General features: G+C 41.0%; 1 protein-coding gene across 1 annotated transcript in view; it reads right to left on the bottom strand.

Moving 5' to 3' along the window:
• Positions 1 to 27,681, bottom strand: part of LOC115126674 (alpha-mannosidase 2-like) — a 62,698-nt gene that overhangs the window by 33,413 nt on the left and 1,604 nt on the right. Inside the window, exons 2-9 of the mRNA XM_029656321.2 lie at positions 26,984 to 27,241; positions 19,045 to 19,189; positions 15,829 to 16,000; positions 13,414 to 13,541; positions 12,206 to 12,379; positions 7,350 to 7,536; positions 6,440 to 6,617; positions 5,959 to 6,158 (exon numbers count right to left, since the gene is read on the bottom strand). Of these exons, the coding sequence (XP_029512181.1) occupies positions 5,959 to 6,158; positions 6,440 to 6,617; positions 7,350 to 7,536; positions 12,206 to 12,379; positions 13,414 to 13,541; positions 15,829 to 16,000; positions 19,045 to 19,189; positions 26,984 to 27,241 (1,442 nt within the window). The remainder of the gene's footprint in view (positions 1 to 5,958; positions 6,159 to 6,439; positions 6,618 to 7,349; positions 7,537 to 12,205; positions 12,380 to 13,413; positions 13,542 to 15,828; positions 16,001 to 19,044; positions 19,190 to 26,983; positions 27,242 to 27,681) is intronic.

Raw genomic sequence — 27,681 nt, 5'->3', positions numbered from 1 at the left:
GGAAGGAGCAGTCATGTCCACAGAAACATGTCAAATGTTTTTTATAATCAATCCGCAGGTTGTTTTTAAAATATATAATCGATAATATATCAACCGCAAATGTCTTTCACAGTAGGAGAGGGAAAAGCAATATCTATCCAAACTCTGTTGAGCGAGCAAAACTCATGTGACCACTTGACGCGATGTTATCGTTCTGGCTCATTTTTCTAAATAAAACCCTGAAACTGTCTGAAGACTGTTGACACCTTGACACCTCCCTTTAAATGGAGCAATGGGAGGCTATGGAACATGGAGTTTTCAAAATAGAAGCCACTTCCTGGTTTGATTTCTCTCAGGGTTTCGCCTGCTGTTTTGGAAACTTTAGAGTGTTTTCTACCCTAATCTGTCAATTATATGCATATTCTAGCATCTGGTCCTGGGAAATAGGCCATTTGCTTTGGGAACGTTATTTTTCCAAACATGAAAATAGTGCTCCCTAGCTTCAAGAGGTTAATGTGAGTCTGAAAGGAGAGGTGTGTGTGGTGTCTAACCAGACACCTAGGTATTTGTAGTTGTCCACATAAGTCATAACCGTCCAGAGTAGTGACGCTAGATGGGCGGGCAGGTGCAGGCAGTGATCGGTTGAAGAGCATGCATTTAGTTTTACTTGCATTTAAGAGCAGTTGGAGGCCACGGAAGGAGAGTTGTATAGCATTGAAGCTCATCTGGAGGTTTGTTAACAGTGTCCAAAGAAGGTCCAGAAGTATACATAATGGTGTCTTCTGTGTAGAGGTGGATCAGAGAATCACCAGCAGCAAGAGCGACATCATTGAGGTATACAGAGAAAAGAGTCGGCCTGAGAATTGAACCCTGTGGCAACCCCATAGGGACTGCCAGAGGTCCGGACAACAGGCCCTCCGATTTGACACACTGAACTCTGTCTGAGAAGTAGTTGGTGAACCAGGCGAGGCAGTCATTTGAGAAACCAAGGCTGTTGAGTCTGCGATAAGAATGCGGTGATTGACAGAGTCGTAAGCCTTAGCCAGGTCGATGAATACGGCTGCACAGTATTGTCTTTTATCGATGGCGGTTATGATATAGTTTAGGACCTTGAGCGTGGCTGAGGTGCACCCATGACGAGCTCGGAAACCAGATTGCATAGTGGAGAAGGTACGGTGGGATTCGAAATGGTCGGTGATCTGTTTGTTAACTTTGCTTTCAAAGACCTTGGAAAGGCAGGGTGGGATAGATATAGGTCTGAAACCGTTTGGGTCTAGAGTGTCTCCCCCTTTGAAGAGTGGGATGACTGCGGAAGATTTCCAATCTTTGGGGATCTCAGACGATACGAAAGAGAGGTTGAACAGGCTAGTAATAGGGGTTGAACAATTGCGGCAGATAATTCTAGAAAGAGAGGGTCCAGATTGTCTAGCCCAGCTGATTTGTAGGGGTCCAGATTTTGCAGCTCTTTCAGAACATTCAGCTATCTGGATTTGGGTGAAGGAGAAATGGCGGAGGCTTGGGAAAGCTGCTGTGGGGGGTGGAGAGCTGTTGAAAGGGGAAGGGGGGTGGAGAGCTGTTGAAAGGGGAAGGGGTAGCCAGGAGGAAAGCATGGCCAACCGGAGAAAAATGCTTATTGAAATTCTCAATTATCGTAGATTTATCGGTGGTGTTTCCACAGTGTTCCCTAGCCTCAGCGCAGTGGGCAGCTGGGAGGAGGTGCTCTTATTCTCCATGGACTTTACAGTGTCCCAGAACTTTTTGGAGTTTGTGCTACAGGATGCACATTTCTGTTTGAAAAAGCTAGCCTTTGCTTTCCTAACTGCCTGTGTATATTGGTGCCTAACTTCACTGAAAAGTTGCATATCGCGGGGGCTATTCGAGGCTAATGCAGAACGCCACAGGATGTTTTTTTGCTGGTCAAGGGTGTGAAACAAGGGCTATATCTGTTCTTAGTTCTACATTTTTTGAATGGGGAATGCTTATTTAAGATGGTGAGGAAAGCACTTTTAAAGAATAACCAGGCATCCTCTGGTTACGGAATGAGGTCAATATCCTTCCAGGATATTAGAAAGGCCTGCTCGCTGAAGTTTTTTAGGGAGCGTTTGACAGTGATGAGGGGTGGTCGTTTGAGGGTGGTCGTTTGACGCAGGCAATGAGGCAGTGATCGCTGAGATCCTGGTTGAAGACAGCAGAGGTGTATTTAGAGGGCAGGTTGGTCAGGATGATATCTATGAGGGTGACCGTGTCTACGGATTTAGGTTTGTACCTGGTAGGTTCCATGATCATTTGTGTGAGATTGAGGGCATCTAGCTTAGATTGTAGGATGGCCGGGGTGTTAAAAGCATGTCCCCGTTTAGGTCGTCTAACAGTACAAACACTGAAGATAAATGGGGGGCGATTAATTCACATATGGTGTGCAGGGCACAGAAGGGGGTTGAGGGGGGTCTATAACAAGCGGCAACAGTGAAAGACGTATTTCTGGAAAGGTGGATTTTTAAAAGTAGAAGCTCGAACTGTTTGAGCACAGACCTGGATAGCATGACAGAACTTCGCAGGCTGTCTCTGCAGTAGATTGCAACTCCACCCCCTTTGCCAGTTATATCTATATAAAATGTTGCAGTTGGGGATGGAAATTTCAGAATTTTTGGTGGCCTTCGTAAGCCAGGATTCAGACACGGCTAGGACATCAGGGTTGGTGGAGTGTGCTAAAGCAGTGAAAAAAACAAACTAGGGAGGAGGCTTCTGATGTTAACATGCATGAAACCAAGGCTTTTACGGTTACAGAAGTCAACAATGATAGCGCCTGGGGAATAGGAGTGGATCTGGTGGCTACAGGGCCTGGGTTAACCTCTACATCACCAGAGGAACAGAGGAGGAGTAGGATAAGGGTACGGTTAAAGGCTATAAGAACTGGTCGTCTAGTGCGTTGGGGACAGAGATTAAAAGGAGCCAATTTCTGGGTGTGGTAGAATAGATTCAAGGCATAATGTACAGACAAGGGTATGGTAGAATGTGAGTACAGTGGAGGTAAACCTATGCGTTGTGTGACGATGAGACTACTGTAAATTGGAAGGTGCAGTTAGATTAACAAGAATTTAAGCTTTCTGCCAACATCAGATATGTCTATGTCCTGGGAAATGTTCTTGTTACTTACAACCTCATGCTAATCGCATTAGCCTACGTTAGCTCAACCGTCCCGTGGAAGGAGCACCGACTCCCGAAACCAAATCTAAACAAGGCCAAATCAGAAAGTCGCCTTTTAAGCTTGCAGTGTACATGAGGGAATGCCAAGTTGGCTGTCAATTAGCCAAACAATAGACCAAACGACATTGATTATTTATCTAAAGTAGTTGCTGGGGACCAGCCCAAACCACAAGGCTCACTTGTGTGAGTGAAGTATATTAAAATCTGCTAAATGGTACTACATACAAGTAAAACCAACATCAACTGTCGGTTTCCTGCATGTCTTCATTTATGCCCTGGCGACCCTAAAGTTGTGGCTCTATGCCTAGAAGACGCAGGCAGAGAAATATCCCACAAGCCTTACAGACCCTTTCTATAATCATGACTAACCTTCCCAACACCACACTCAACACGGGCTCTAACTGACCGTGCTGATGATGGGAAGAGATTGTCCTTTGTACTAATTTGGGAGAGACTGTCCATTGTACTAATTAAGGGTAACTACTAATTAAGGCTAGTAATTAGTCTACTGGACTGTCTCCTTGCCGGAGAGGGTGTCTACCCCGGCAGGTCCAACCAAGCCAGACAGGTCGAAGGGTAGCAGGCGGACAAAGCACCACCTAAAAAAAATTACGTGTTACATGAACCTTTACTAAAGAAAGAAACAGACTGGATCAAAGGCAACGACCTGGTGGAGATCTTCTCAAGCCTGTGAATTAAGGTTAAAGTCTACAAGTACTAAATGCATTAAAGTCAAGTCTGTCTGGTCAGTGTTTAAGGTTATTAGATGGTGGACCATTAGATTGGTTTTCCTTTCTTTCAACACTTTGGAGTGAGAAGACTGAATTAGAATATTTGATTGGATTCATATTCATCAATATGCAAGAGGTTGGTAAAAAAAAACATTACGAATGCAACAAAAATAATATCAAACAAGCATATTATTTCAAAAAGGCTTGTAATGATTGTAACAGGCTTAATTTGAGATGTGGGTTATTATTCACAGTTTGTTTTTGGGCTGTCTCAGAGCTTCAAATGTAAAAATAACAATTTCTCCAATCAATTATGTGTTTATAATGCTGTGCATTTTTACATTGCACAGTGGATTAGTTTCACCATGTCTTTGATTGAGTTACAGAATTCTTTTTTTGAATTGGATCTCCATGAGCTGACACCTTGGCAACCACTAGTCTTCCTGGTAAATCAAATTAAACTTTATTTGTCACACGCGCCGAATACAATAGGTGTAGTACTATCAAGCCCTTTAAGAAATGCTAGCGGCCAAGACTGAATTCAAACACGAGTTGGTTTCGGTGTGTGGTTTGATGTGGGTGTCTCTTGTGTGTTCGCAGGTGGGGAGAGCTATCCAAATTATTTAGCCAATTAGCTTCAAGCTAGCTGGTGTGCGACTATGGCAAAATTGTTTTCATGTTGCACACCTTTTAGTTTTCTCATTAAATGCTTTCAATATTTGTATATGAATTTCTACAATTTATAGTTGGTTTAAGGTTGAAATTTGGAGCACTTGGAATTTTTACATTGTCCCATGTACATTGTGTAATTTAACGATGGTCCCTAACTAGCCCCATGGAGATATTCAAACTCAACCCTAATTTACCACAGATATTACGATTAGGTCACGTGCAGCTGCACGCTGAATTGACAATTACTTGTGTGCTGCCAGCTGTGGGCAGAATTGAAAGAAACCCAACCTTAATTTACGTTGTGAGGCAGTCACGACCAAAAGTCTCAAGAAACTCTTGTTTTGGACGAGACTGACTTCATGAACAAAATTATCCTATTTACATTTAGTAGTACATTTTGACACTAGAATAAATGTTTCGGCATCATATCGATGCCACATAGGTTGTTTTCTAAATGCGAAGGTCATTTTTTTAGGGGCAGTTGCTCTTTAACCAGACATCCAATACATGCACTTACAGTGATTCACTTTCTATGTTGAAATTGTACTGCTTGTAAAAAATAATCTATGTAATCTCTTTTGGTTGACGGATGACGATTTGAAATTTAGCAATATAGATACATTTTTAAAAAATGTATAGGACGTAGAAAAAGAAATTAGAATACGTTGTAAAAAAAAGAAACAGAGGAAAAAGAAACAGAGAAAAAAGAAACAGAGAAAAAAGAAACAGAGAAAAAAGAAACAGAGAAAAAGAAACAGAGAAAAAAGAAACAGAGAAAAAAGAAACTGAGAAAAAAGAAACAGAGAAAAAGAAACAGAGAAAAAGAAACAGAGAAAAAAGAAACAGAGAAAAAGAAACAGAGAAAAAGAAACAGAGAAAAAGAAACAGAGAAAAAAGAAATAGAGAAAAAAGAAACAGAGAAAAAAGAAACAGAGAAAAAAGAAACAGAGAAAAAGAAACAGAGAAAAAAGAAACAGAGAAAAAGAAACAGAGAAAAAGAAACAGAGAAAAAAGAAACAGAGAAAAAAGAAACAGAGAAAAAAGAAACAAGAGAAAAAAGAAACAGAGAAAAAGAAACAGAGAAAAAGAAACAGAGAAAAAAGAAACAGAGAAAAAAGAAACAGAGAAAAAAGAAACAGAGAAAAAAGAAACAGAGAAAAAGAAACAGAGAAAAAGAAACAGAGAAAAAAGAAACAGAGAAAAAAGAAACAGAGAAAGACAAACAGAGAAAAAACAAACAGAGAAAAAAGAAACAGAGAAAGACAAACAGAGAAAAAACAAACAGAGAAAGACAAACAGAGAAAAACAAACAGAGAAAGACAAACAGAGAAAGACAAACAGGTTGCCACAAAATAACGGTCTGTGCTCCCACCTGAGGTGTGACTCCAGCACGCGGTCCAGGCGTTTGTAGAAGGGTCGGGAGGTGAAGTAGCCGCTCCAGTAGTGGTCATCTCGGTCTGCGTAGGTGAAGAAGTCTCCGCTGACCACAGGTAAAGAGGGAACAGTGTGACCGGGGTCTGTGGCCGATTTACGAAGAGCATTGAAGTAATCCGTGATGGTGCCGAACTGAGCCTAGAACAGAATACGCCAGTTAGAAGAAATCAACTCTATCAAACTCTATCGTTAATGCTGTAGGGTAGTTTACTCTTCTGCTTTATTGAGAGGGTGGGAAGCCAACAAAACACACCATTTCACGATCAACCATCAGTCATTCCAATGATGTGTTGCATCAAAACCTTAACCCCCACCATCTTCCACTATTGCAAACCTAATAAACCTGAAATAAACCTGGCCGCTTGAAAAGGAAAACGTCCTGCATATTCAACGCAACATTCCAGCTCCCAAAGTCAGACCTTGACGTGTAGTTCTGGATGAGAGTTCATGTAGTCAAAGAGCTTCTGGTAGTTCTGGAACTGCTGGTCCCACTCCAAGGCCTCTGTGTAGCGGAAGTCGTCCCCCAGGGGGACCATCACCACCTTGGTTCGGAATAGCTTGGACTTCTTCCTGTACTGGTCCAGCAGCATCTGAACCCTAGGGATCATGGGAAAAAGAGTCACAATACTACAACGAATTCACAGTTTTCATGACATATTAAGCTGTAATCGTGCTTCTACACCTGCATTGCTTGCTGTTTGGGGGTTTTAGGCTGGGTTTCTGTACGGCACTTTGTGACATCAGCTGATGCAAGAAGGGCTTTATAAATACATTTGATTGATTGATTTATAATTGACAATGAATTATCTGTGTCTGTGTTTGTGCATTCACATGTGTGGTCAATTCTCTAGTCTCTAGTGGATTTGCTACTGTGTCAGAAAGTCCACTTATCATCAGAGACTATCTTGTGTTAGAAAAACAAAGGCCATCTGAAATTCCTATTACCACAAAATATTATCGTACAGTAGCTTCGATGTCTCATCTTATTCATACAAAGTGTTTGACCCTTGTCCATAACATTATCAAACTGTGGAGAGAATGTGGACCGTCTGTCTACCCCATAAACCAGTGTTTCTAATACTTGTCTGTACTAGGGAGAAGAAAGCTACAGGACAGACCACCAATTAAGAAACACTTTACATTGAGGACCCAAAGCCTTTGTGACCAGCTTTGCTTTTGTTGTGTTTGAATGTCAAGTGTTGTTAGTAACTGTGAGCCTCAAGCCAAAGACAATTTCCTGTTTCATGTAAATTCGATAGAACAATAAAGATTGGTTTCTTATAGAGACACAGTATATCACTCTCATTCCATTTCTATGTGATTGGTCACCTCTGTTGTACATTTCCATCCGTGATTGGCTGAGGGGGGACCCTCCAGGGACAGCTGACCCGCCCACCAGGAAGTCTCTTGAAGTCAAACTGGCAGCAGATCTTGGGGTCGGGGCCACACGTGTGGGGAACATCGTAACTGTAGAAGGGCATCATGTGACATAGAATGTCCGTGCTGGAGGCTGGGTCTGCACACAGATAGAATATAACATGAAATAGAATAGAGAATTAGAATATAACATAGAAACATAATAGAGTATTAGAATAGAACATAGAAAATATGTATTTTCTTCCTAACGGTACGTCTTGTGTGGTATTTGCATTTGACAGAACAAAGAATGCACAAGCATTCTTATGACAACATTTCAGAATGTGGACTGTAAACAAATAGCTAGCATGCAATGTCTAAAAACTGTTTGAAAGAAAAACGGTTGACATTTCTATCTGAAAGAGACTGGCCGCTGTATGCACGCAGTATTCAAAAGTACTAACATTTATCCCTTATTAGAAATAACAACTAATTCCTGGTCGCTGGTATGATGATATAAAATTATATAAAATAAAATTGGATGATATAATCTGATCTGGCACTGAACCGATGACTAATTTGCTACGACCAAGCAGTAGCGGTGCGTGGGTAAAATCACTGGGGATGATGATAATGATGATGTTTGTAACCTGTTAATTCAAATGCCGAGACAATAAGAAGACACAGCAGCATAATAAATTAAACCGCAGCTAAACCAGATGGCAACCTCTGTCCAGTGAAGACCACAAAGCATATTGCATGTAACAAACAGTTGCATGGTCAAGCAAGTTAATGTTTCCGACATTTAAAGACCACTAAAAAACTTTGAAGCACAGAGAGTTACGGCAAGTTGCAAAGAGAACAAGAGTTGCCTCTACTATTCCGGCACCATTTGAACATCAAATCACCTATGCTTAGTCCAATACAATGACAACTAACAGATACCAAAAACTATTTAGTCCAATCAACGTAAGCTGAATATGATGTGACTGTCCATGGTTCTGATTTGTGTGTGTGTGTGTGCGTGCGTACGTGTTTCTTGCAAGTAGAAAAACACGTTGACCTACTTTTAGAGAAACGCCAATGCCATTCTCCTCTCTTTCATGTTGACAAAACGGTCTACCACTCATATAGTAGACACTTATTTTTTGTTGTCCTAGGCTACTTGGCTAAAATGCTTGCTCGCGAGCCTAACTTCCATTCATGGGTAACGTTAGCTAGTTAGCATTAGCCTTCTACATCTAGCTACATGTTGAACTTCCATCCTCTCAGGCCAGGGGCACAACAATGTATGAATTAATGGTTGGTTCACAATTGCCGTTATAATCATTGGCCAGTACGACGAATTAAGTAAAACCACAAATCCCTATGTCCATCCATGGCTAATTTAGGAAAGGGTTCATTTTAGCAAGCTAACAACAGAAGGCATCAGATAGATGGCATTCACAATTGAGAGACAGAGGGGCGCTGTTTCGCTCGCTTATATGCTTTCTCCTGGGAGATACTCTTGCGAATTGAAGGAAAATTATGAAACACAGAGAGACGAAAGATAAATAATTTTATGTTTTTAAATGTTAATTGGTAAAAATGTTGGGGAAGCCTGGCTTCCCTTGGCATCTATGAATACACACCACTGCGGCCAAGTGAGATTAAATCCTATTTGTCCTGCAGTGGAAGTGGCCTGCTTCCTGAGCTGGAGGATGCTGTCACCTCCCATATGGATCTGCCAGTGTGACATTGCACATTTCAAACCATGCACTCTATTATGCCACAGGATGTCTGTCTCTCAAAACAATAGCAGAGTGATGTTTCCAACCCCTACATCAGTGTTGGTTTTCCATGACATGTATTTGACCCCGCGTTTGTTATTGAGTAGAGGGAACAGTGTCACGTGTGCTCCCTCTCCAGCCTCTAGGTCACTAGGCTGCTCATTATGGCGCACACCTGTCACCATTGTTACGCGCACCTGCGTGTCATCAGACTCACCTGGACTCCATCACCTCCTTAATTACTTGCCCTATTTATGTCACTCCCTTTGGTTCCTTCCCCAGGCATTATTGTTTCTGTTCCAGTGTATTGTCTGTGCGTCGTTTGTGGTTCTTATGTTGTATTGTGTTGTATTGTGTTGTATTGTGTTGTGTTGTATTGTGTTGTGTTTATTTCTTAAAACACTCACTCACCCTGAACCTGCTTCCCGACTCTCAGCGCACATCGTTACACATACAGAGAAGGTAAGCAGCATACACACTAGCTACAGAAAGCTTAATAATATACTGTATTCTACTGTTATTTGACCAGTAAGTTGCAGGTAAAACAACATTCTCAGACCAACCGACTGTCATTCGACTATTCATTCGACGTTCAATTCATTCAAGTCTTCAAAGCTAAAAAACACGACTTAAAAAAAAATCTCATGTATATAATGTAGGTGCTCTTTTATTTGTATGTTTCAAAACATTGTCCAGAGACTAAGCTATATAATTAGAGAGTGTGTCCCCTGGCAGAATGGCACCACATAGCCAAACAAACGAATCTACTCAAATCAAATTGTATTTCTCACATGCGCCAAATACAACTGGTATAAACTTTACAGTGAAATTCTGGCTTACGAACCTTTCACAACGATGCAGTTTAAAAAAATAAAACACTAACTAACAAAAATGAATAAAAATAAAGTACACAAGAATGAAGCTATATACAGGTAGTACCAGTATCAGATCAATGTGCAGAGGTACGAGGTACTTGAGGTAGATATGAATATGAAGGCAGGGTAAAGTGACTAGGCAGATAATAATAATAATAATAAAAACAGAGTAGCAGCAGCAAATGATGAGTGTAAAAGTACGTGTGTTTGTGTGAGTGTACGTGTGCATATGTATGTTTGTGTTCTGTCGGTATGTGTGTGTGTGCATTATGTATTATGTATTTGAATATGTGAGGGATTTGCGTGGGAGAGACAATGTAGTGTGTGTGAGTGAGTATTTAAAGTCTAGTGAGTGTGCAAGGTCAGTGCAAGGTAGAGTCAGTGCAGATAGTTTGGGTACCATTGGTTGAATATTGGTTGACTACTAGTTGGTTGACTACTAGTCTACAGCTTGGGTGATTGGAGTCTTTGGCCATTTTTGGGGTCTTCCTCTGACACCTCCTGATATAGAGGTCCTGTGGCTGGGAGCTCAGCCCCAGTGATGTATTGGGCTGTTCACACCACCCTTTGGTCAAGGGCGGTACTATCGCCATACCAAGCGGTGATGCAGCCAGTCAAGATGCTCTCGATGGTGCAGCTGTCGAACTTTATAAGGATTTGAGGGCCCATGCCAAATCTTTTCAGCCTCCCGAGGGGCATCAACAAGTATTCAATTCTAACATAAAACACTTCGATGAAAGTGAACCATAAGAACAGAGCACAAACTGATCTGCTCTTTCATCATTGTCTACTATTAAATAACCATAACAGTATTTGATCATTTTCATGACGTAAATAAAAAATTGTACAGACAGATGCTCTGGCATTGCAGACGATTTCAGCATCTGTCTACCCAGTGAGAATCATTAATGAGTACTGTATCATTTGGCTTAGGGGTTTGAGTAATCACCCGTTTTTGGACAGAGCGTCTGGGGGACGGTTGGTTCCAACATGGCTGCATGGACCCACTAACTGTTACCAACTGATCCCTGTCACATGCGCGCACAGGCACACACAGACACACAAAGCAGATGGTTCACGGCAAATGTGAAACCCCTTATGTTGGTCATGAGGATGTGGTCTCCATTGTTCTTATCAATCAGCATGCTCATCATCAGACCTGGGTTCAAATAGTACTTATCTTCTTTCAAATGCTTCAGCTGTACTCGATTGAGCTTGCCTGGTGTAATGGAACCAACGTAATTGTTTCAAAAGTGAAAACCCTGCCCATCTGGCACTACGTTCAAGCTCAAACACAAATTGAAAGAAATCAAATACTATTTGAACCGAGATCTGTTCATCGCATGAAATGCCTGCCAGACATTTTAAAGCCAGGCCTCAGTCCATACAAGGAGACAATCCCCTATACCACAGATGCTATAAGATGACGCCAAACAAAATCGGAGCCTTGAGAGACAAGCATGCTCTTGCATGTGTTACGCATGAGAAATCCCTCTGCGATGGTCTGAGCGAGTCAATACCGTCCACAGCAGATGCTACTGTCGCCTATCCTAGCGCTTTTAGGCGAGTCAATAGCGTCCACAGCAGATGCTACTGTCGCCTATCCTAGCGCTTTTAGGCGAGTCAATACCGTCCACAGCAGATGCTACTGTCGCCTATCCTAGCGCTTTTAGGCGAGTCAATACCGTCCACAGCAGATGCTACTGTCGCCTATCCTAGCGCTTTTAGGCGAGTCAATACCGTCCACAGCAGATGCTACTGTCGCCTATCCTAGCGCTTTTAGTTACACAAGCTGATTGTCCAGAGTTCAACACTGGGCATCAAACCATCCACAGCATCTTCCACAGCAAATATGTCAAGGAAATGGAAGTAGCTGGAAGCATGCGTTTTCTACCGAGTATAAAGTAGTCACTCTGAAGTCATGTTCTTTTGTTTCTGCCGATAGAATTAAAACTAGGACTTTGAATATGCTAAATTCAATGGGTGAGCTAGCGCCTGAAACACCGAACGACTGAGAATAGAGGCATGAGGAGCAGATCTCCGGGCAGAGATCCGAAAGAGGCACTGGGTGTTTATTTGAGGGCCTTAGCGCCCCGCCTAGAAAACAATCTAGCTAGGGGAAACACTGGCTCTGGGAAAGCACCCTGAGAGAGCCACAGGGGACACAGTCAGTCTGCATACTTGCCCCAGTTCTGTCTCCAGAAGAACTCCAGGGTCTTCTGACTGGCAAAGTGTTTCTTGACGGAGTAGTGCACCCTCTGGATAAGCATGTTGGCCAGGCCAGCCTGTTTCAGCAGGTACGCGTTGGTAGGGGAGTAGCCAAACGGGTCCACAGCCCAGCCCGTCTCGGGTTTCACACCTAACAGGGAAAACCAGAAGGAAGATTCAGGTTCATGCAAACAACTCTCCTCAAAATGTTGAGGAAAAATGGATAAACAATAGAAAACAATGAAACATCACTTAAAAACAAATTGTGATAAACATCTGTTACACAGGTCGCCCCGTTCAATCAACCAGTCTTCATTTGTCATCCTCCCTAACTTTTTAAGTCACCAGCTGCCACTGGGTTAATGTGTTCATGTGTAAACAGTTCAAATCTCTGATGGTTAAAGTATGCCAATCATTTTGTGTCAATCACGCAAAATAACAAATATGTTGAGCAAATACACTGAGAGTACAAAACATTAGGAGAGTGTTAATTCAAGACAAATCACTAGCAAGTAGCTATCATTTGTGACTGGAAGCGTGTGTAAACAGACCTGTCTCTCCAGCACAGGAAAACAAACAGCTTCACAGTGAGTGTACAAAATAATATGAACACCTGCTCTTTCCATGGCATAGCCTGACCAGGTGAAACCAGCTGAAAGCTATGATCCCTTATTGATGTCACTTGTTAAATCCACTTCAATCACTGTAGATGAAAGGGTGGAGAACTGTTAAATACAGACTTTTAAGCCTCGAAACAATTGAGACCTGGATTGTGTATGCGTGCCAATCAGAGGGTGAATGGTCAAGACAAAAGTGCCTTAGAACGGGGTTTGGTGGTAGGTGCCATGCACACCGGTTTGTGTCGAGAACTGCAACGCTGCTGGGTTTTTCACGCTCAACAGTTTCCAGTGTGTATCAAGAATGGTCCACCACCCAAAGGACATCCAGCCAAATTGACATAACTGTGGGCCAGCATCCCTGTGGAACACTTTCGACACCTTGTAGAGTCCCATCTCCCTGAAGAAGTGAGGTTGTTCTGAGGGGAAAAAGGGGGGAGCAACAACATTTTAGGAAGATGTTCCAAATGTTTTGTACACTCAGTGTATGTTGTGTTTGCCAACAACATTTATTTTTTACGATCTCTTTCCAGATAACAAATGCCTGATATATTTATTATGTACTCACCCAAATTTCTCTCCAACCACTGGTGTCCCTCCAATAGCTGGTCAATTAATGCAAAGTAGTGTGAGTTGGCTTCATCAGGCATCACCCAGCCTCCAGTTGTAATCTCCAACTGGCCTCGCTCAACCAGACTAAACAACACCGAGCAAAAGGATCCGGATTTCAGATTGTCAACTCAGTCAATTACCGTCTCATAGCTCACAAACCAAAATATAAACAAACAAATCGTGAAGCGATCCAAAAACCCTGCAGCTTCATGAATTTGAGCTTGTGGATTAAAAGAGATGCTTTCGGTCACAAACATTATGACATGGATAATACGACAATCTGAGGGTGTCAAACATGCATCTTAGTTGCAGGAGAAATCAAGGCCTCTACATATTGCAATAATCAGATCCATCTCCTGCTCCGTAGCTGTTTAATTATCTTACTCCTATGTCCTAAGAGTGAAACCAACCACTTTAGTAGATACTCCCCCCCCCCTTACTAGAAACCTCTTGCATTGACTTTGAGTCAGCATCGTTCCCCTGTTCGCAGAGCATATTTCATCTGCAGACCTCTTTAACGTGTCCCTGGCAAGTCCCTATAATATGTTGCTGCATGGAGCAGCAACACAAAGTACGACGACTCAGCCCATTTTGGAATAGGAATAGCTCTTTATTTTCTCTCCTTGGAAACCGGATTTTCCTCTGGGATCATTCAATCACCGGTGGGTTTCTTTCACTGTTCTATGATTGGACGGGCGGGAGCGGGGTGTAGTGTAGGTCTGTCCGGGCGATGAAGAGTTGGAGTGAGGAAAGCAGGTGCCATCTTCACTGAGCCGATAGCAACACTGCATTCTAACGAGGACGGATGGATGTGGCTGTCCTACAAATCCCAAACATGCTGCTCAAAAACAAGTTCCTCTCAAATCCTAAAGGTGTTTTGCCGAAGAAATAATGAGGTTGTTTGTTTGAATTTCTTGAGCGATAGTTCTCCGTGTACTGTAACGGGGGACATTTTATCATTAAGCGCCAGACCTTGAATTTGCTGACATCAAATGAAAACCTGCAAAGAAAATAAGTTATTAAATGAGCAACAGCACCCTTCAAAAAAAGAGCAAACACGGAATATTCTCCAACAAAAAAAAGGAATGGATCTGGTTCTCTTTGAACTCCCTGCGCATCAAATCAATAGTGAATAAATATTAGTGTTGGATTTTTCATCTTCCTCCATCCTTCACCTTAAGGCTGTTTTTGCTTGTGCTCCTAATTGGAATTCTAACCTGCAGCTGAAATGTTTATTGCATTTCATACACCGTTTTGTAATCTCCCAAGGCTTAGTGCTGAAACCTTACCCGCCAGTAGCTCATCGTGAGCATGGCCAATGCACACAGCATTTGTGATACCCTCTTTGCCTTTGGGGCTGTTTTCTGAAGTGGAAAACCCTATCCCCATCACTCCCTCCATGTCGTTCGCAGAGAACCCCCTAACTCCTGACAACTGTTACATCCTCAAGGGGACATTATCAACAGCAAAGAGACTGAGGCAGAGAGAGAGAGAGCATGTGTGAGCCCATGTGCCTCTCACAAGCACAATTGATTTTATGACCTCACGACCATTTGGAGTCAGTTTGGCTTGTTAAGGTAATTCAAACCAATGAACTCCTGCTACCAGGTAAAGAATAGTTGTACTGTAAACTGGGACGCGGCCATTGATTTACCTGTACCTACTGTATAATGACAATCTCAGGCTGTGAGGTTGAGTTAATTTATCTACAACTTCTTCACTTCTAATGTCATTGCATTTTTAATAAACCCTATAAAACTGCTAGCCCTAAGCAAGGTATAACCTTCCTTTAATTAAAATGGGAATAACAGGAGCATCGGAATATTATTGCAAATCCACTAAGGAATTAGCTTCCATGTTTACAGCAGCCAAGCTAAATCAAGAATACACTAACAGAATCCATAAGTGATTTGCAGTGGTGTACAGTACTTAAGTAAAAATACTTGAAAGTACTAATTAAGTTGTTTTATTCCTGCACTTTACTTTACTATTCATATTTTTGAAAACTTTTACTTTTACTTCACTACATTCCGAAAGAAAATTATGTACTTTTTACTCCATACATTTTCCCTGACACACAAAAGAACTTGTTACATTTTTAATGCTTAGCAGGACAGGAAAATGGTCTAATTTATATAAGGATTTTTTACTTTTCATACTTAAGTATATTTAAATACATTTAGACTTCTACTAAAGTAGGATTTTACTGGCCGATTTTCACTTTTACTTGACTAATTTTATTTTAAGGTATCTTTACTTTTACTTTTACTCAAGTATGAAAAATGGGAACTTTTTTCACCACTGGTGATTTGCTGCTCGCATTGATTTCAGTCTCAACTTGAAGCTAGAATGACACAGACAGAACTCCTACCTCTTGACAGCGTCTCTCTTCTGGCCGTCGATGTTGTCCCACCACTTGGAGAAGTAGGAGATCTCGGACCAGATCATTTTCCTGCGGCTGTCCTCGTGGAGTTTCACCACCATGTTGTTCAGGATGTGCTGGGTCTGGTCCCGGTAGTAGTCGTCAAACGTCTTCAGCCATCCTGAAAATGAACGAATGGACAACTATGACAAAGTGGTTGAGCATACATTACGACTGTAGAGTGGTGTGTACGGGAACAATCTATGTGTGCTCAGTTCTACATAAATGCTATGTGGTCTATCTGTCTGCCGTAGATTAAATTAACGGATTCAATAAGGCCATCATTATCATCATCAGGTGAATGAGCAGAACATGTGGTTTAATCAATTTGCCACATCCATTGATTTCACATGTTATCACATTTCCAATGAAAATCAATGCATAAAATAAAAAAAATCTGAAAATTGCATTGTTCTTTCCACTGCAAGACAAAATAGAAAGACAGCTCAGGTTACTAAAGAGTTAACCAATCTCAGGAACAAAGAATAGACTGGACCTGGCTGTTACTGAGCTGCAGATGCTGCTATTGAGCATACACACGATGTGACAAGCACCCGGAACTACCAGCACTCTTATTGCCTGCACTGACGCCTTCGTCTCTAGAATGCTTGTGAGGGACTACGCCTTCACACTGGAATACATAGTTCAAATGTTCTGTTTCTGTGGAAAATGTAACAGTGAGGAAATGTAAAGAAAACAGGCGTCTTATACGTCTGATCAATTGTTTTCGTTTTCTGATCAATTGTTTTATTGGTAACAGGACAAGACTTTCATCAATTGCTCTACGACCTTTATGTTGTATAATTAAGCAATAAGGCACGATGGGGTGTGGTATAAAGCCATTATACCACGGCTAAAGGCCGTTCTTATGCACGACACACCGCAGAGTGCCTGGTTACAGCCCTTAGCCGTGGTATATTGGCCATATACCACAAGCCCCTGAGGTGCCTTATTGCTATTATAAACTGGTTACCAATGTAATTAGAGCAGTAAAAATACATGTTTTGTCATACCTGTAGTATATGGTCTGATATACAACGACTGTCAGAATTTAGGGTTCGAACCACCCAGTTTATAATGTGGTATAATGTAGTCTTTTCGTTGTATACTGTGGTATAATGCTTGTCTTTAGGTTGTATACTACGTTATAATGCTTGTCTTTACGTTGTATACTGTGGTATAATGCTTGTCTTTACATTGTATACTGTGGTATAATGTAGTCTTTACGTTGTATGCTGTGGTATAATGTAGTCTTTTTGTTGTATACTGTGGTATAATGCTTGTCTTTACGTTGTATGCTGTGGTATAATGTAGTCTTTTTGTTGTATACTGTGGTATAATGCTTGTCTTTACGTTGTATACTGTGGTATAATGCTTGTCTTTACGTTGTATGCTGTGGTATAATGTAGTCTTTACGTTGTATAATGTGGTATAATGTAGTCTTTTCGTTGTATGCTGTGGTATAATTTGATTTGATATAATGCTTGTCTTTAGGTTGTATACTACGTTATAATGCTTGTCTTTACGTTGTATACTGTGGTATAACGCTTGTTTTTACGTTGTATACTGTGGTATAATGCTTGTCTTTACGTTGTATACTGTGGTATAATGCTTGCTCCCTTGGCAGACCATGAAACACAATTAACCTAGAAATATGATTCCTGACTGCTGAGGAGCTGCCTACGCCTTGCTTCCTGTCTACACGAGGTGTGACTGTATTAAGTAGAGAAAACAAAGCGTTGAAGAAGGTTACAGAGGAAAGTACAGTGTTTCTAGGTTAGCTTCTAAGGGTTCGAACCACCCAGTTTATAATGTGGTATAATGTAGTCTTTTCGTTGTATACTGTGGTATAATGCTTGTCTTTAAGTTGTATACTACGTTATAATGCTTGTCTTTACGTTGTATACTGTGGTATAATGCTTGTCTTTACGTTGTATACTGTGGTATAATGCTTGTCTTTACGTTGTATACTGTGGTATAATGCTTGTCTTTAGGTTGTATACTATGTTATAATGCTTGTCTTTACGTTGTATACTGTGGTATAATGCTTGTCTTTAGGTTGTATACTACGTTATAATGCTTGTCTTTACGTTGTATACTGTGGTATAATGCTTGTCTTTACGTTGTATACTGTGGTATAATGCTTGTCTTTACGTTGTATACTGTGGTATAATGCTTGTCTTTACATTGTATACTGTGGTATAATGTAGTCTTTACGTTGTATGCTGTGGTATAATGTAGTCTTTACGTTGTATACTGTGGTATAATGCTTGTCTTTACGTTGTATGCTGTGGTATAATGTAGTCTTTACGTTGTATACTGTGGTATAATGTAGTCTTTTCGTTGTATACTGTGGTATAATGCTTGTCTTTACGTTGTATACTGTGGTATAATGCTTGTCTTTACGTTGTATGCTGTGGTATAATGTAGTCTTTTCGTTGTATACTGTGGTATAATGCTTGTCTTTACGTTGTATGCTGTGGTATAATGTAGTCTTTACGTTGTATGCTGTGGTATAATGTAGTCTTTTCGTTGTATACTGTGGTATAATGCTTGTCTTTACGTTGTATGCTGTGGTATAATGTAGTCTTTACGTTGTATGCTGTGGTATAATGTAGTCTTTACGTTGTATAATGTGGTATAATGTAGTCTTTTCGTTGTATGCTGTGGTATAATTTGATTTGATATAATGCTTGTCTTTAGGTTGTATACTACGTTATAATGCTTGTCTTTACGTTGTATACTGTGGTATAACGCTTGTTTTTACGTTGTATACTGTGGTATAATGCTTGTCTTTACGTTGTATACTGTGGTATAATGCTTGCTCCCTTGGCAGACCATGAAACACAATTAACCTAGAAATATGATTCCTGACTGCTGAGGAGCTGCCTACGCCTTGCTTCCTGTCTACACGAGGTGTGACTGTATTAAGTAGAGAAAACAAAGCGTTGAAGAAGTCACAGAGGAAAGTACAGTGTTTCTAGGTTAGCTTCTAAGGGACAACATACTCCAAAATGAAATGTGAGCGGATGTTTTTTTAAACCTCAAAGGTAGTCTTATGTTAAGACAAATCCATGTCCCACGCCATCGGCTGTGAAGAACCACACAACTTGGTTTTGGAGTGTGGTGTCCTTTTAATGCTCTCTGAAGTAGTGCACTGCTTACCAGGATCATTGTGTGAGTGGGGCACAACAAAGACTTGCAGTGGCTCGCTGTCCCATTCATTCTCCTGGTAGGTGATGTCAAATCCTTGTTTCCACACTCCCCCATCAGGATTGTCAAAGGTCAGAAGGTCATAAACATCCAGCAACTGAAAAAGACACACAAAAAACAAACACTCCAACCCCTGTTTCTGTTTTCTCCCCTGAGAAAAATAGTGGGATATTCTTTGCGGTAAACGACTAACGTGAAGAAGGCTAACATACACTGAAGTATATTTCACCTGTTTATTGTCAACAATGTATGATTAGTAGTATTGAAAGTATTGAACAATATGGCCACAGATAGTCTTGTGTCACTGGTTTGCAGCAAAGCGTCACTTTATTAGGCAATGTTGCCTACTCTAGAATGTGTTTCAAGGAAGTTTAATGTATTTGCTTCAGCTTCAGTTTTGTGTTCACTTTATGTCCAAGTAGCAGTCAAATTAAGTGCCCTACTCCACCACAGTGGAAAGAAAGAAAAAGAAAAGAAAACAACGCATCTGTTCCTGGAAATCGGTGTATGATAACATTCACATCTGTGATATCGGGAGGTCAGAAGAATGCAAATGAGAGATGGAACTTCTAATGCAACAGAGGCTGCTTGGGGTTTCTCTGGGACTCGCGCCAACTTAAATATCTGTCTTTGTTTTACGGCCAAATAAAATAACGGAATAATTGGAATGTGATACCGAGAGGACAAGATGATAAAATGTGTTGTCTGTCATGGGTTTATATGTCCAGTATGGAATGGTACAAGAACCCTTACTAAAGCCATGGTTTTAATAACAGGATGAAGCGCAGAAAATAGCTTGTTATCATGATTGGTGTCAAGAAGAAACATGATGACATACAGTGCATTCGGAAAGTATTCAGACCCCTTGACTTTTTCCACATTTTGTTATGTTACAGCCTGATTCTAAAAATATATATATTTTTAATAATCCTCAACAATCTACACACAATACCCCATAACGACAAAAGTGGAAACAGGTTTGTAGACATTTTTGCACATTTATTAAAAATGAAAAACATAACATACGTTAGTATTCAGACCCTTTGCTATGAGACTCGAAATGGACCTCAGGTGCATCCTGTTTCCATTGATCATCCTTGAAATGTTTCTACAACTTGATTGGAGTTCACCGGTGGTAAATTCAATTGATTGGACATGATTTGGAAAGGCTCACACCTGTCTATATAAGGTCCCTCAATTGACAGTGCATGTCAGAGCAAAAACCAAGCCATAATGTCGAAGGAAATGTCCGTAGAGCTCTGAGACAGGATTGTGTTGAGGCACAGATCTGGGGAAGGGTACCAAAACATTTATGCAGCATTGAAGGTCCCCAAGAACACAGTGGCCTCTATCATTCTTAAATGTAATAACTTTGGAACTACCAAGACTCTTCCTAGAGCTGGCCGCCCGGCCAAACTGAGCAATCGGGGGAGAAGGGCCTTGGTCAGGGAGGTGACCAAGAACCCAATGGTCACTCTGACAGAGCTCCAGAGTTCCTCTGTGGAGATGGGAGAATCTTCCAGAAGGACAACCATCTCTGCAGCACTCCACTAATCAGGCCTTTATGGTAAAGTGATCAGACGGAAGCCACTCCTCAGTAAAAGGCACATGACAGCCCACTTTGGAGTCTGCCAAAAGGCACCGAAATGACTCAAGACCATGAGAAACAATATTCTCTGGTCTGATGAAACCAAGATTGAACTCTTTGGCCTGAATGCCAAGCAACACATCTGGAGGAAACCTGGCACCATCCCTATGGTGAAGCATGGTGGTGGCAGCATCATGCTGTTGGGATGTCTTTCAGCGGCATGGACTGGGAGACTAGTCAGGACCGAGGGAAAGATGAACGGAGCAAAGTGCAGAGAGATCCTTGATGAAACCTCCTCCAGAGTGCTCAGTTCGCCATCCAACAGGACAACAACCCATAAGCACACAGTCAAGACAATGCAGGAGTGCCTTGGGGACAAGTCTCTGAATGTCCCCTTCAGAGCCTGGACTTGAACCCGATCAAACATCTCTGGAGAGACCTGAAACAATCTGTGCAGCGACACTCCCCATACAACCTAACAGAGCTTTAGAGGATCTGCAGAGAAGAATGGGAGAAACTCCCCAACTACAAGTGTGGCAAGTTTGTATCGTCATACCCAAGAAGACTCGAGGCTGTTATCGCTGTCAATGGTGCATGAACAAAGTACTGAGTAAAGGGTCTGAATTCTTAGAATTGAAGTCAGAAGTTTACATACACCTTAGCCAAATACATTTAAACTCAGTTTTTCACAATTCCTGATATTTGATCCTTGTAAAGATTCACTGTCTTAGGTCAGTTAGGATCACCACTTTATTTTAACAATGTGAAATGTCAGAATAATAGTAGAAAGAATGATTTATTTCAGCTTTTATTTCTTTCATCACATTCCCAGTGGGTCAGAAGTTTATGTACACTCAATTTGTATTTGGTAGCATTGCCTTTAAATGGTTTAACTTGGGTCAAATGTTTTGGGTAGCCTTCCACAAGCTTTCCACAATAAGTTGGGTGAATTTTGGCCCATTCCTCCTGACAGAGCTGGGTTAACAGATTCAGGTTTGTAGGCCTCCTTGCTCAAAACGATTTTTCAGTTCTGCCCACAAATTTCTATAGGACTGAGGTCAGGGCTTTGTGATGGCCACTCCAATACCTTGACTTTGTTGTCTGTAAGCCATTTTGCCACAACTTTAGAGGTATGCCTGGGGTCATTATCCACTTGGAGGACCCATTTGCGATCAAGCTTCCTGACTGACGGATGTTTCCTGACTGATGTCTTGAGATGATGCTTCAATATATCCACATAATTTTCCTCCCTCATGATGTCATCTATTTTGTGAAGTGCACCAGTCCCTCCTGCAGCAAAGCACCCCCACAACATGATGCTGCCACCCCTGTGCTTCACGGTTGGGATGGTGTTCTTCGGCTTGCAAGTATCCCCACTTTTCCTCCAAACATAATGATGGTCATTATGGCCAAACAGTTCTATTTTTGTTTAATCAGACCAGAGGACATTTCTCCAAAAAGTACAATCTTTGTCCCCTTGTGCAGTTGCAAACCGTAGTCTGTTTTTTTTTATGGCTGTTTTGGAGCAGTGGCTTCTTCCTTGCTGAACGGCCTTTCAGGTTATGTCGATATAGGACTCGTTTTACTGTGGATATAGATAGTTTTGTACCCGTTTCCTCCAGCATCTTCATAAGGTCCTTTGCTGTTGTTCTGGGATTGATTTGCACTTTTTGCACCAAAGTACGTTCATCTCTAGGTGACAGAACGTGTCTCCTTCCTGAGCGGTATGATGGCTGCGTGGTCCCATGGTGTTTATACTTGCGTACTATTGTTTGTACAGATGAACGTGGTACCTTCAGGCGTTTGGAAATTGCTCTCAGGGGTGAACCAGATTTGTGGCACTGAGTTTGAAGGTAGGTCTTGAAATACATTGGGGAGGCAGGGTAGCCTAGTGGTTAGAGTGTTGGACTAGTAACCAGAAGTTTGCAAGTTCAAACCCCCGAGCTGACAAGGTACAAATCTGTCGTTCTGCCCCTGAACAGGCAGTTAACTCTCTGTTCCTAGGCTGTCATTGAAAATAAGAATTTGTTCTTAACTGACTTGCCTAGTTAAATAAAGGTTAAATAAACCTCCAAATGATGTCAATTAGCCTATCAGAAGCTTCTAATGACATCATTTTCTGGAATTTTCCAAGCTGTTTAAAGGCACAGTCAGCTTAGAGTATGTAAACTTCTGACCCATTGGAATTGTGATATAATGATTTATAAGTTAAATAATCTGTCCGTAAACAATTTTTGGAAAAATGACTTGTGTTATGCACAAAGTAGATGTCCTGACCGACTTGCCAAAACTATAGTTTGTTAACAAGAAATTTGTGGAGTGGTTGAAAAAAGTTTTAATGACTCCAACCTAAGTGTATGTAAACTTCCGACTTCAACTATGTAAATGTGATACTTCAAGTTTGAATTTTTAATAAACGTGAAAAAATGTCTAAAAACCTGTTTTGGCTTTGTCATTATGGGGTATTGTGTGTAGATGTATGAGGGGGGGGGAAATAACTATTTAATATATTTTAGAATAAGGCTGTAAAGTAACAAAATGTGGAAAAAGTCAAGAGGTCTGAATACTTTCCGAATGCTCCTTCTCTGGTTCAGGCTGTTGAAGAGCTCCAGACTGCTTTTCAGTCATTGCAGGCCTCCCTTTATGGTCTCAAACTGTTCTTGAATATACAAAAAACTAAATTCATGACCTTTACCAGAGCTAGAACTCTGCCAGAGAACGTTAGCATTGTCACATCAGGTGGCTAATTCATAGAAAAAGTGTCATCCTACAAATACCTAGGTTTTTGGTTGGATAACAAGTTGTCCTTTAAAGTTCATGTGAATAATCTTGAGACAAAGCTTAAATTGAAATTGGGTTTTTATTTTCGTAATAAGGCTTGCTTCCAGCTTATGGCTAGAAAGAAGCTTGTTCAGGCCACTTTTCTCTCTGTAATTGATTATGGTGACCTCCTCCGTCTTACAGAGACTGGACTCTGTTATCATGCATCCTTGTGCTTTATTACAAATGTCAAGACACTCACCCACCATTGCACCTTGTACCAAATGGAAGGTTGGACCTCACTTTATATGCGCAGAAAGATATGTTTGTATGTGTTCATCTACAAAACCCTTTTGGGTAAACTCCCTCTTTACCTGTGTAATCTGGTCTGCTTTTATTTTTATTTTATTTTATTTCACCTTTAATTAATCAGGTAGGCCAGTTGAGAACATGTTCTCATATACAACTGCGACCTGGCCAAGGTAAAGCAAAGCAGTGCGACAAAAAACAACAACACAGAGTTACACATGGGATAAACAAACATACCGTCAATAACACAATAGACATATCTGTATACAGTGTGAACAAATGAAGTAAGGAGGTAAGGCAATAAATAGGCCAATAGTGGCAAAGTAATTACAATTTTGCAATTTACACTGGAGTGATGTATGTGCAGATGAGGATGTGCAAGTAGATATACTGGTGTGCAAAAGAGCAGAAAAACAAAAACAAATATGGGGATGAGGTAGGTAGTTGGTTGGGTGGACTATTTACAGATGGGCTGTGTACAGCTGCAGCGATCGGTAAGCTGCTCAGACAGCTGATGCTTAAAGTTAGTGAGGGAGATATAAGTCTCCAACTTCAGTGATTTTTGCAATATGTTCCAGTCAGGCAGCAGAGAACTGGAAGGAAAGGCGGCCAAAGGGGGTGTTGGCTTTGGGGATGACCAGTGAGATATACCTGCTGGATCACGTGCTACGGGTGGGTGTTGCTATGGTGACCAGTGAGCTGAGATAAGGAGGAGCTTTACCTAGCAAAGACTTATAGATGACTTGGAGCCAGTGGGTTTGGTGACGAATATGTAGCGAGAACCAGCCAACTAGAGCATACAGGTCGCAGTGGTGGGAAGTATATGGGGCTTTGGTGACAAAATGGATGGCACTGTGATAGACTGCATCCAATTTGCTGAGTAGAGTGTTGTAGGCTATTTTGTAAATGACATCGCCAAAGTCAAGGATCTGTAGGATAGTCAGTTTTACGAGGGTATGTTTGGCAGCATGAGTAAAGTAGGCTTTGTTGCGAAATAGGAAGCTGATTCTAGATTTAACTTTGGATTGGAGATGCTTAATGTGAGTCTGGAAGGAGAGTTTACAGTCTAGCCAGATACCTAGGTATTTATAGTTGTCCACATATTCTAAGTCATAACCGTCCAGAGTAGTGATGCTAGATGGGCGGGCAGGTGCAGGCAGCGATCGGTTAAAGAGCATGCAATTCGTTTTACTTGCATTTAAGAGCAGTTGAAGGCCACGGAAGGAGTGTTGTATGGCGTTGAAGCTCGTTTTGAGGTTTGTTAACACAGTGTCCAAAGATGGACCAGATGTATACAGAATGGAGACGTCTGCGTAGAGGTGGATCAAAGAGTCACCACCAGCAGTTACCGTACCCGGTCTGCTAGGTGGTTGCTACTTAAAGTCCCCAGGGCATTCACAGTATTAGGCAAGACTGCCTTCTCTTCGTGTGCACCAGACGCATGGAATAGTCTACAATCCATGCTTCATATAGATATGTTAGTGCCCCTGAATGAATTTAATATATTGATGGGAGACTCTGTTACGAAGGAGTGTAAAATGCTTTTTTTTAGGCTGGATCATGTTGTATTGTTGTATGTTTTAATTCTGTAATGTATTGATTGTTGCTGCCTTCTTGGACAGGTCTCCCTTGAAAAAGAGACTCTGGGTCTCAATGGGCTTTTCCTAGGTAAATAAAGGTCAAATAAAAAATGTAAAATATACACTCACGGTGGCTATATACACTCATTCTGTCTATTTAAGCACAGGGGTGGCAGGTTTCTTTTTCATCCGTAACATTCTTGAGTATTGACTGACATAATTGTACCTAAAGGTATTATCTCTACTGAAAGAAACCTGTATTTCAAAGCAAAACTTAAGAACGGGAAGCATAGAACAGATCTACCACTTCTTAGACTTGCTTTCAATGAGACTGAAATATCTATGACTCACATTTCTATGTGAATTTGGTCGGGCCATTCAAAACATGACATATCGTAGCTTTAACTTATAGTTAGTTATAGGCAGTGGCATAGCACGCACCCCACATGCTCATGATATAGGTGCTGAGCAATTAACCAACATTTTGGTAATTATTTCATTTTTAAACAACTAATTGACCAATGTTAGATCCATTATTTGAATTCCATTTAATGTTTTATTTTATTTTGCTCAATACATAGTTTCTCTAGAGGTAAATCAGATCAAGCCCAAACTATGTGAGGTAGTAGGGAGTTCTAGTTTCCAAGAGGCCAATCTTCTACATGGTTTAGCGCCGAAAACATGGTAATTAACTACAATGACCATAATCCATTGCGTGCCTACTTGTCTGGTCTGTGTGTTTCTTTTACGCCTGCTACAATAGGTTTGTGTGGGGCAGACATGGCGTGGGAGACAAAATAATACACGATCGAGAGGGATAGAGAGCAGTTGCTTCGGGAGGTATCTCTACCTGAAAATACGTGAGCTAAGTGATTGATAGTTGGTGTTCAGCAGTCATAAAAGTATACATGATTTACTTTGAAGAACTACTAAAATAGTGATTTTGTCAGACAGCATAGGCAGCAGTAGTACAGAGATGATGACTTGGAATGAAATAACAATGTCATCAAATAAAATAAATGTAATATACACCACAACTGAACTATTTTATTAAAGTAATGTGAATAAATGATGGTAATGCGGTAATGGGCAGTCACTACCATCATGGGACTTTTATTAATTGTTTTATTCTGTGTTGTTAAAGCATTCAACCCACGTATTGTATTTAATATTTATAAAATAATCAAAACCGAAAAAGTTTATATTTTTTTTAGAACCGGACCGAAACCAAACCAACTTCAAAAAGCACTAATCACTCAGCACTATCATGTTATTAATTATGAAAAATATTCATGACACATAGTGTAATGGTTTTTACATTTGTCCTTCATTTTAACACCATAGTCACGTCACACTGTAACAAGGATTTCCCCCGTGGCTATTGCAAGGCTTCATATTTCACACTGATGGTAGGAGCAATTCAGCGTGGTAATGAGACCACGATGATGTCTCTCCGTATAACGAATTCATCTTATCAAAATAGGTTAGAGTTCAGTAAAAATAACACTGGCAGTTATAACGCTGTCCATTGAAGTTTTGTCCACTTCAAACGTTCACTGGAGGATGCTTTACAGCTCAAATCGATGTTCAAGCCTACAACAGCATTGCATCTACAAATACCTGAGCTGTTTCTGATTTTCTCTAAAAGTCTTACCTGCACCCCATCTGCTGGCTCAGAGAACTCCCTTGCTGCAAACTGACAGTCTTGGGAGTCAATAGGGAGGACCAGTGGAGGCGAAGCCAGCAGTTCTGGGTAGGGTCCTTGGCTCATGTTCCCTCCACCAGGAACCCCATCCTTGACAGACTCCTTCAGGTTGATCACAGAGTCCCTGATGTTGGTTATGATCTCGTTGTTCTCTGCCAGTAGTCTTTCCAAGCGGTCAATCTTACCCTGCAGGATTGACAACTGGCCCTGGTCAAGGAAAAGAAGGGATGGAGGAAAACAAGTTCACTGGCTTTATACAATACAGTATGCATCTAATTATTATGCAATAACCGTTGATAAATGAGTTATAATGACAGTCAATAAACTAATTGTAAACCCTTAATAAAAGTAACCTTACTATACTGTTACCAAAACGAGGACCTATGGGTATGTCCTCCATGGTGACAAATATAGAATACTATATTACACACAAATCCAAAGTGTCACAGGGTTAATTGTTAAGCCCTCAGTGAAAGGAAGTGGAAATGACGAATAAAGAGATAACAAGAGGTCAGTCACCTTCTTGTTGCACAAACATGTCCACTTTTACCAGTTTCACTTAGTCTCGATATCTCATACCTTGGGCAATAGCAATAGGTGCAAAATAGGTGTATAATAAGAGGGCGTATGTTATGCTGGAACATTGT

The sequence above is a fragment of the Oncorhynchus nerka genome, linkage group LG4 (genome assembly GCF_034236695.1).
Source record: "Oncorhynchus nerka isolate Pitt River linkage group LG4, Oner_Uvic_2.0, whole genome shotgun sequence".
Taxonomy (NCBI): domain Eukaryota; kingdom Metazoa; phylum Chordata; class Actinopteri; order Salmoniformes; family Salmonidae; genus Oncorhynchus; species Oncorhynchus nerka.
This window is presented reverse-complemented; position numbering and strand designations above follow the sequence as displayed.